The sequence below is a fragment of the Cryptotermes secundus genome, unplaced genomic scaffold (assembly GCF_002891405.2).
Source record: "Cryptotermes secundus unplaced genomic scaffold, Csec_1.0 scaffold11150, whole genome shotgun sequence".
Lineage (NCBI taxonomy): Eukaryota > Metazoa > Arthropoda > Insecta > Blattodea > Kalotermitidae > Cryptotermes > Cryptotermes secundus.
In genome coordinates, this window is record NW_019733716.1 from 23,069 (window position 1) to 34,205 (window position 11,137).

At 37.3% G+C, this 11,137-nt stretch overlaps 1 protein-coding gene across 1 annotated transcript in view; it reads right to left on the bottom strand.

Moving 5' to 3' along the window:
• The window catches only part of LOC111868176 (kinesin-like protein KIN-7I), a gene marked incomplete at its 5' end in the record, with an annotated part of 46,470 nt that overhangs the window by 17,602 nt on the left and 17,731 nt on the right, over window positions 1-11,137 (bottom strand). The window contains 4 exon segments of the mRNA XM_033752948.1: window positions 1,934-2,062; window positions 2,972-3,168; window positions 8,975-9,070; window positions 10,132-10,270. Of these exon segments, the coding sequence (XP_033608839.1) occupies window positions 1,934-2,062; window positions 2,972-3,168; window positions 8,975-9,070; window positions 10,132-10,270 (561 nt within the window).

Genomic DNA, 11,137 nt, shown 5'->3' on the forward strand with positions numbered 1-11,137 from the left:
TGAGCCATGCAGTGGCTCCGGTATGACGTCATGGGCTTCCAGCCCCTTGATCGAGGTTCTTAAACTTATCCCCCACCCCATCCCCATGCGGGACTGGGTCACGTGGTGTTGCCCTCTCCCCTCCTTTCTACCCCTGGGAGCCTTGCTTGGAAGTTAATTCGAGTACGGAGTTCAGTTCTGGTTATGGAGCCATAGGGCCTTGCTTGCGGCGCTGAGCCAGCCAGAGCGACTGTCAAATTCTTGTTCGGCTGGGAGTCCAAATTTGGTTTCGGCAAGTACTGGGCTGGTTCGCGGCCGGCGAGATCGCCCGCGGTCGCCCGTCGTTGGGTTTGTAGGACGGCGGCGACTCGTACCAGTTTGGTTAAATCTGTTTTTATAATTTATATTGTGTATTTAGTTTAGACTCAGCCTGTGGCCCGGCTATAATGTAGTAGTTATGTTTTCATGCAACCAAGGCAAATTGTTGCGCCAGTAAATATGGGCCATTCTGCCCGAGTTAGATGCCGCTGTGTGCGAGCATGTAAATGTGCAGTTAGTTCAGTTGTTCTGTTTAATTTCTATTGTCTTTATTAAATTCTGTTATTTGTTATTATATTGATTGCCATCATTTGTAACTAGATTTACTTCGCTGCTAGCTTGGATCCCTTACACTAACTTAGGGAGCGTGCGAGCACAGCACGAGAGCCGTATGACGGAGCAACGTTTCCCCCTCCGATTGTGGAAGGGTAGACGGAGCCGAAAGGTGCCAGAGAGTACAAGTGGTACATATAGTACCAGAGCGGACAGACGGCTCAAAAATTAAATCAAGAAACTTCATATTCTTATAGCTCTTAACATACACATAAAGTAATTTCTTTCTAGAAGTGCTCATGGAAACTGTTGCTGCACAAATACCTGCAATTACACATATCACATTCATTTGTAAAACAGTTAATTTCCAGCAGAGAAAATATAATGTCAACTGTGTCTTCTTTCTGACCATATTCACATCAAATCAAAGTATGCACTTTGGAAGGCTACAAATTTCTTATACTAAATCAAAATTCAGTAAATGAGAAATAATACATTGTTTATGTTGGCTGTATGCAAGGATCAGAAAAATATTCAATAAACAAACTTCACTAAATGCAAGAATACTATATCAGAATTTTAGTGGGTATGTTGTCCTCATGCTTAATTAAGCACTACATCATGAAGACACATGGGAAGTAGAGGACTAGCTCCAAGAGTTCTCAACTTTGGCAGCAGCTTAAGATAAGTGACCTACAGTCATTTTACCCCTTGGGAAAGATCTGCCAGTACCCACTGGATTGGAGGCTAGGTGGGCCCCCAAAGTCAGTCTGGTCATGGCAGCTAAAAGAAATTTGAGTCCCTCCTGGGAATACAATATGTGACACATTTGAATTAAATAATACACAAAGTTTTCAAGAAAGTAAAACATTATAAGATATTATACATCAGAATTTGATGATGGGGACAGAGATGGTCCCTGAAATATTAGCGATTTTTAACAGATTGACATGTCTAATAGCCCAAGAAGATTTTATTAAAGTAAAATATGAATCAACAAATTAATATACAGGGAAGTTCCTGATCAGATCTCAATGTCTGTATAATTTTAATTTGGCATGGGACAGCATCATGTGTTTCATTCACATCTGCAAGGATACGCAGCAGATTATTTGACATTATACGAACAGAGAACTCCTGTGGAACAAGGCTGAAAACAATCTCTTCCCACTTGATCATGCCCACATTTCATACATTCTGCCCCACTTAGAATTTCTTGACACCAAATTTCATATGTTAGACAAGAACGTATACAGGGATTTATTTATTTTCTTAATTTAACAGAAAATGGAATGTAAATTATGCAATGAAATAGCACTCTAAATTTAAATTCAAAAGGGAATTTTCATTATGTACATCTTACCCAAGTGTGCTTGAAGTTTCCACAACAGAAGCTGGTGTAACTGCACAAATGATAGCAGTATGTGCATTGCCCCCGAGTGATGACTGCAGTATTCTCGTGAGTTTGCTGCCTCGAAAGTTCACATATTGACTGCAACATAACCAGTCAATTTAAGGCTTTAGAGAAAAAGAAAACTAGTCCAACTTCTTACTGAAAACTCTTACATAGGAATAACAAATTAGACGCATATAATATGTGGATCTTCTATTGATAACTGTATTATTCAGATTTTTAAAATTCTGTATATGTCAGATATAATAAAACCTCCTTCTCTTGTACATGAACCTATGAGAGAAAAGTTTATGTGGAGAAGAATGTTACATCATGAAATAATTCATGACTTTAGGTTAGTTAAATGAATATTACATTGAGCTACACATGTGACTAAGGCAGAGAGAAAAGAAATATATGCAGAATTTTGAAAGGAGAAATTACTTATAAGGCTGTTTCTTGGAAGACTCGAAAGGCATTGAACTGATTTATTTGAAATTTATTTAATGATGCTGTCAGTAACTCAGACTATACAGTGTTGAATGACTGGATCTTAATGAACAATAAATTGGAAAGGATATGGAAGAAAATGGTTGGGGTCTAACTGCAGGTACTATCCTCTGCTTTCCTTGAAATGACTGAGGAAAGCCATGAAAAAACCAAGCCATAATAGTTAGTGACCAAGATGTGATTTGAACTGGAAATTTCCTGAACACAAACCAAAACTACTGCTGCTAGAGCTGATCTGCTCAGTAAGGATATTGAAGAATATTAAAATTTATCAAAAGAAAATCAAAAGTGAGATTGCGACCTGAACTGAAGTAGCTCAGACACTGGGCCAAATATTTGCCCTTAACTTTCAGCATTCATGATTAGGAATTCAGCAAAAGCAGTATGAACAAACTATTCCTGTAAAGTTCATTTTGGTATATGCTGGGTAATTTTCACTGTGTATCATCCTGTAAGACGTTGTTTTAACTCCAACTGCATATCATTGCGAGTACTTACTCTTGCCCCTCACTCAGCTGTGAAATAACATGACTTAGCATGAAAAGTGAACGGTTGATAGAGCAACCTTCCTTAAGACGATCTCCCTTGGATCCAATCTGATCTACTCGTTCAGAACCAGCCAAATCAACCATATTCAAATGTGAGACCTGAACCGCACCATCCTCCCCCTCATGGGGCACACGGCTTTCAATAATCTACAAAACCCAAATTATTCAAATTAGACAAATCTGCATTGAATGCTACCATTATAAGAACACGAAATGCAACTAATTTTATGGCACAGATTCCTTCATGAGAAGCTAAGAGTCACTCAGTTAGTCATAAGAGATCTTTGCCATTTATGGAACCCTGAGGTTCATTATTTTACTTACACGAACCCACCACTAGACACCTTTTGAACAAGAAAAATTCTATTCAGTTCTCCCAAGAGGTCTCTTCCCTTCAGTTTTTCTGACTACAATTTTGTATGTACTTCTCTCATATGTAATGCATGCCCATTCATACCACCCTCCTCGATTTGACCACTTTAATAACAATTGGCAAATTGTACAAGCTCTTAATTATGTAATTTTCTGCATACATCTGTTACTTCCCAACTCTCAGATCCTAATATTCTCTTCAACATTCTGTTCTCAAACACCCTCAATCTACATTCTTCCCTTAACCTTTGTAATCTAGAATCAGGGGATTTAAACCTCCCACTATCATAGTGCTGGCAGCTGGATTTTAACTTTTGTGTGATGGCACAGTATCTGTATTCAAGAATCTGTGATGTGAGGCCCTCTGGCTGCATGTATGTGCAACACAATAGTTTGACTAATGGCTGATAAAGGTTACAGTGACAGATGTCTTATGCCCACAAAAAACATGGGATAAAACTATACACTGTATTAAAAATTTTAACCAAAATTCAAACATTCTTTTTATCATAAAGTTTAATATCATTCCCAAAGCATATAATAATTAAGGTATGTCTGCCATTACCACAGAAACAAAAATATAAATTACCAGCCATTATCTAAAAAAGGGCTCCTTAACAATATACGTACAAAAACCTTTTATTTTCAAACCCTCATAATACTTTAGGATTCAGTTTAATATCCAAATTATTCGATACATGCTCAATAAGTGATATAATAACAAGCAAAACTGTTCTGGTCCCAAGGGATTAAACTAATATAGTAAGAACACCTATAAAATAGAAACGTCAAATGGAAAGCCAGTGTCCCTTTCAGATTAAATGTCAGACTTTAATGCACATTGAGGCATCAAGTAAAATATTCTCACTATGCATCAGTAATGCTTTGCCACAATTCCCAATAGATGGTATATCTGCTCACCCCAATGCAGCTTTGTTTTATTGCGCTATTGTGTTTCATGCTTGCCTATTACTATTAAACAAAGGCTGCTTTCTTGTTTTGAAACTTCCTTAGCTCTTCGTGACAAGTAGCATCCCCAGCAGACTCTAAAATTTACTACCTCTTATAAATTTTAATTTCACACAGAGTTCTTTAGTTTCTGTTCTGTATTTAATTAAACAGAGTTTTATGGACATTATATTCAATTTCAGATTTTAGTCATAGAGTATTCCTAAGTCTTTTACATTTAATTCAGATTAATTTTGTAGAGTTTATCTTTTTTACTTCAATCTTTCAAATCAGTAATGTTATTTAACCCTTCATATTTTATTCTCCACTAAGTTATAAAAACGGTAGAACAATATAAGCATGTAGTTTTGACAATTAAACTGAAACTAGAAACACTACACAGGCTTGAAGAAGGCAACTCATCTACAAATACAATTAATATAGGGAAGAGAACTACCCATAACATTTGGGGAGGGGGGGGGGCGAAATAATGATAACAATAAAAAATAAATTAGCACTTCTGATGAACTAGTGGTATAAAAAGCGAAAAACAATGACACCGTCATCTTATGAACAATCTAATACAGTGGAACCTTGCTTAACGAGCACCTCTCATAATGAGTAATTCACATAACGAGCAAAACAAATTGTAAAAAACAAATGACTCGCTTAACGAGCAACATTTCGCATAACGAGCGATGAGAGGGGAAGTCCCGGATTGTGCACTTGCTACATCAGTCTGTGTTTAGCATTCATTCCGCTAGCATCTTAGTGTCGCTTGTGATCATACATTTTTCCAAACTTGTGTTCAGACATATTATTTGTGATTTTTTTTTGTGCCAAGTTCAATAACCTTTGCAAAAATGTTCCCAAAGAAAAAGCCGCAAAAAGACAGCCATAAGAGAATAAAAATAACCGTAGAAATAAAACGTAAAATCATTGAAAAGTGAGAACAAGGTGAGAGCGTGGCTGATCTAGCACGCACATACAATCAGTCTACATCAACGATTTGCACTATCCTCAAGAACAAGGACAAGATTAAGGAGATAGATGCTTCAAAGGGAGTGACAAGAGTATCTACACAACAGTTACGTATTCTCGACAATCTTGAAAGGTTGCTCCTCATATGGATAAACAAAAAGCAATTGCAAGGCGACACTATTAACGAGAATATCACTTGTGAGAAAGCAAAAGTGATTTTTGCCGTCCTCCTTAAGAAGACGCCAGGATCATCAATGGCCGAAGAGGCATTTAAGGGAAGCCGTGGGTGGTTCGAGAAGTTCAAGAGAAGAACCGGCATCCACAGCGTTGTAAGGCACAGTGAAGCAGCAAGCTCTGACACAAAGGCAGCAGATAACTTCATCGGCGACTTCAAGAAGCTCACAGATTCTGAGGGATACCTGCCGCAACAGGTTTTTAATTGTGACGAGACAGGTCTCTTCTGGAAAAAGTTGCTGAAGCGAACCTATATAACAGCAGAGGATAATGCACTGCCCAATCATAAGCCAATGAAAGACCGTCTCACGCTGCTATTTTGTGCCAATGCAAGCGGCGATTTGAAAATTAAACCGCTGCTTGTTTACCATTCAGAAACTCCATGAGCCTTCAAGAAGTGTAAAGTCCAGAAGAGCAGCCTAAATGTGATGTGGAGGTCCAACAACAAGACTTGGGTGACATGTGACCTTATTACTGATTGGATCAATGAAGTGTTTGGTCCTTCTATAAAAAAATATTTGCTTGAAATGAATCTGCCACTCCATGTCTTGCTTGTTATGGACAACACTCCTGCCCGTCATCCAGACCTACAAGATGACCTCCTTGAAGAATTTAAATTCATCAAGATCCAGTTTCTGCCTCCCAACACCACTCCGTTACTCCAGCCCATGGACCAGCAGGTTATTTCTAACTTTAAGAAGCTGCACACTAAAGCACTCTTCAAGCGTTGTTTTGAGGTGACTGAAGGGCCCAATCTCACTCTCAGAGAGTTTTGGAAATATCACTTCCACATCATTGCCTGCCTCAAGATGATCGAAAAGGCATGGGAAGGGGTTACCAAGAGAACCCGGCTTTGGCCGGAGAGCGTTGTTGAATGTGACTTTGAGGGGTTTGAGATAGTACCTGTGGAGCCTGTAGTCAACGAGATTGTGTCTTTGGCCAAGATCATGGGGCTGGAGGTGGATAACAATGATATCGATGAGCTCGTGGAAGAGCACAGCCAAGAGCTGACCACCGAAGAGCTTATGGAGTTGCATTGTGTTTCACAGCAAGAAACTGTGGAGGAGAGTTTGTCAGAGGAGGAGCAGGTAACAGCAAAGCAACAATCTTCTGGTGTAATAAGAGAAATGCTGAAAGCATGGGAAACTGTTGCATCATATATTGAGAAGCATCACCCTAATAAAGCAGTGGCTATGCGCGCTACAAATTTATTTAATGATAATGCTGTGTTGCATTTTCACCAAATTTTGAAGCATCAGCAAAAACAAATGTCTCTAGACAGCTTTCTAGTAAAAAAGAATTAGATATGTATCATAAATAATAAACTAATTATTTTGATTTTTTTGTTTTTCGTTTTTTTGTTTTCTGCAAATCGAATTTGCATTCCAGGTTGGTTCATTCCACATAGAAGAAGAGAGATGAAGATGATTCACACTCGTTAACAATGTATATATAATTTTCTTTGAATAAACGTTATACATAAAATTTTTTGAGTATTTTTTTCGGCATGGAACGCATTATAGTATTTTACATTAATTTATATGGGAAAGATTGTTTTGCTTAACGAGTGTTTCGCATTATGAGTAAGATTCTGAAACGAATTATACTCGTTTAGCGAGGTTCTACTGTAGTACTGACGGTTTCATCAGTAAAGAGCACCGGTACCTCTATTCATGGAATAATCTACCTAAACACACAAAATTCTTCTTTCAATGCATTAGGAATGGAAGGAGATTTCCGTACTCCCTCAGCCTGATTAACATGATTCAAACAGTTACATGATATTTGGGAGAGCGCCAAAGATATAGAAATATATGTAGCAATGAACTGGTTATGAATGAATTTTGGAGTACTTTTGAAGGCAACATAAAACAGTAACACTTAGCCCTGAGCAAATATAGAACGCTTATGTGGAATTATCTCCCAATATAGACATCATTATTCCAATCTCATAAATAAAATAGGGACAGAATTACTGTATTTTGCTGTGGCTCTCATAAAATTAAAATTATTTGTGGTTGGTAAAACAAAAATCCACATTCCCTCAAAGGAACTAAAAACACAAATATGCCTGTGATAAATTTCAATCAAAAGGCAACATGGATGAATCATTCTATATTTAAAGCAAGGTTTGACAACATATTTGTGCCACAGGTGCATAAGCATTTGAGATGGAAGGGTTTTCCAGAAGAGGCTGTACTGTTGTTACACATTGTTTCAGCACATCCAAATGAATGTGTATTGAAATCGGACAATGGCAAAGTATCTGTGAAATACTTGCCACCTAACCTGACTACTCTGATTCAGAGAACAACTGCCACAATGAAAAGACACTATGGGCAATATGTTTTACAGAAACATGCAGATAAATGCAATGATCTCAAAATGTTTTGAGGAAGCTCTTTGTTCGATACCCTTATAAGTTGCCATATGGCTGGTACACAATTAAGTGATGAAAAGAAAAATGCTTCATGATCATAAAACTGGTGGGGAGGAAGATATTTCAGCTGCCAAGTTCACCACCATTTTTCAAAATACAGAAATCTGTGAAAACGTTGATAGTGTTGACTGTACTGATCCAGGTTACAAAGTGCTGAACGATGTTGAAATTGTTAGGCAGTGTGAAGAACATACAGACAAAGGGACATACATAATGAAACCGATAACAGTACATCAACATCCTTAAGAACTGCAAAATAACACACATAACACCCATGCTGCAAAGGGATTGCTGTGCAAATTAACCAGAAACAAGAGGCCTCACACAAATATTGTTTAAAAGAATGGACAATGACCATAAGGACAACATTATATTACTTCATTTTAACTAATTTTAATTAGTTATAATTAAGGTATATTTTAATTTAGAAATATCACGTTCACAAGCAATATGAAATTTTGACATGCTATACATTGTAACAATTTTAGTGAAACAGAAGACACCTGATGATGGTCATACACAGCCGAAACATGTTATGAGGAAGAACGGTAAATAATAATAATTTGCATTGGAGATGAAATATATTGTATGAAATAAATACACAAATTAAATATTAAATAAATATGTATGTTAATGCAACAGGATGCTTAAATACAATATTATGGTATGTAATTTGTACAACTGCAAAAAACTCTAAAACAATGGGAAAACAGTTAAATAAATGCAAGTTTAAAAGATTATTTCAAAGTAATAACTATGCAATTTTTAGGGTTCAAAGCAACTGTACACTGGGTACTGCTACACCTTCGCATTATCGGTTGTTTATTATTCACATTGCTTTCCTTCTCAGTTTCCATGGATAATTAAGAGTTCACCATATACCTCTTCATTTGAGCACACTTTTAATCCTTTCCAGAGATCTTTCCAATTTGCCCGAAAATAAAATAAAGAATGCAATATATATTATAATTAACTTACAATTCTAAAAATGGCGTGAGATCGAGAACTGATTTCATTCATATTTGTTTCACCAATATGCCGGATATTTTCTCCTCTCTTCATCAGCTGCATGATCTAAGAAGAATTAAAAAGATAAATGCTCCTCTCATATCATATGCACAATAAAGAAAAAACAGACAGAATCTTTACTGTTATGAATGCTAATTCTCAATGTGTGAATATGTTGGAAAATGTAAATTTCTTGAGCTCTTCAGTAGAATTCTACCACATTTTTAGTTTTCAGTTTCAATTAACTGACTTACTATATAGCCTTTAAAAAATAAAAAGGAGAATTTACATAAAAATATTATATAGTAATCATTCATTCGGAGTTCATGGAGGTAGGCCTAGACCCACTGGGGCTGTAGTGCCAAGGCGGGAAAAAAATCATTCATCACACTATAATTTCAGTCTCATCAAAATTACTGATATCGCATAATAAATCTAGCAAATTATGTTCTTAGACATATAACTTATACCATATTATACAAACTTATAAAACCGTGTCACGAATTATTCTGAGCATTGTCAAAAAAAAGGAAGGCTAACAACTGTCATTCAAGAACTCTCTGCCTGAAGAAATGTGGAGGTAAACCTCCACACATCCTAGATAGAGATGGATAGTCAGCTTCAAACTTTGGTCACACTACCCCAGTAACAATTCAACAGAACATGGCTGCGAAGAGAAAACATCCTGCCTCTGCCAGTAATAAAATTCCAGCCATGCAAGCCAGTATCAATATAAATAAACAAACAAAATACAGCATTAATAAAACTGGACAAAGACAGAATGGATTCCTCAAAGGATGATTTTGTTGTGAAAGATTTTTCCCTAAAACACATTATCAAAAAATAAAGAGATTTCAATACTAAGGCCTTCTGGCCATAACGGACTACAAAGAAGATGGAAAAGGTGGATAGTGTAATCTGTACCAGAATACAGTTTTCACATACACTTCTGATCCTTTGCATCCTGAATGTCAATGTTCTTTAGTTACCTGACTGAAAGCTAAATGCAGATTTCATGCAGCCATCATTCTGATGTATTACTTTTAGCTTTCCTCCGCCCATATTTTTCAAAGAAAACCTTAGAAAGTGTATATAACCTCATGCCACATAAATGAATCTTATTTTACCTTATCAGGTGTATGAACCACTTCCTCCTTGAGACCAGAAATAAAGACATTACCTTCCACTTCACAAAGTTTCAAGCCAGTTTTACCTTTTTCAAGTAAATCGTTTACTTTCTCGTTGTAAATTTCTATGTAAGATGCCCTGAAATAAATAAGCCAAATATAAATATGTTTGCTACAGCAGACACAAGCAAAACATCAGATGAATTATGCCATTTCTTGCTAGGGTGGAATCAGTATTAGAGCCAGGACTTGTAATCATGAAGTCCTGAATTCAAAAACTCAAGCAAATGCAACTCATACTTAAAGGCACTTCTGGTTTTACTCAGAGCAGCTAATATAATGGGACATGACANTCGGCTTCCACTCACTAACCGCCTCTTACCCCCGCTGCTGCTTCCAGAAACCACGCTCTTAACCATCTCGAACTTTCCACTGGGAGGGCTTCATGACCAAATGCATGGACCACTTCCGGTCTGCACACCTTCTAGAAGTTTCTCGAAGCTTCGAGCCACAGGTCCTCCACCCCCACAGGCACGGACGAAAGAAGGTATACCTACTTCCCCTTGAATACAATGGACTCACCAACCTCCCTTCAGTCCCTCGCAACAAAAGGCCAGTTCAGAGGACCATGAACCCTCCGGGGCATCTCACTTCCACAGCCAAACCCAATCGCCAAGCATAAACAGATAAGATACTTCCGTGAAGCGTGCGTACGGTTACAAACTCCCCCGTTAAATCAGGTAACTTCCGAAACACATGTGATGAAAGAAGTTTCTCTGATTTGATGACACTCTCACGTACGCCCTTCACGTACCAAATTACACTTAAGTTAAAATCAAACAATACAAGACTTCTTACACATATAACGGACCGTCCCCACGTTACAAATAAAATTTCACATGCTACGATGATAAACCTTATAATCCTATCATTCTCCTAGGATTACTCCAGTTACATCAAGTGGGTAGCCTTGACACTCAGTGATTGACAGTCTTTGCTTCGGGAA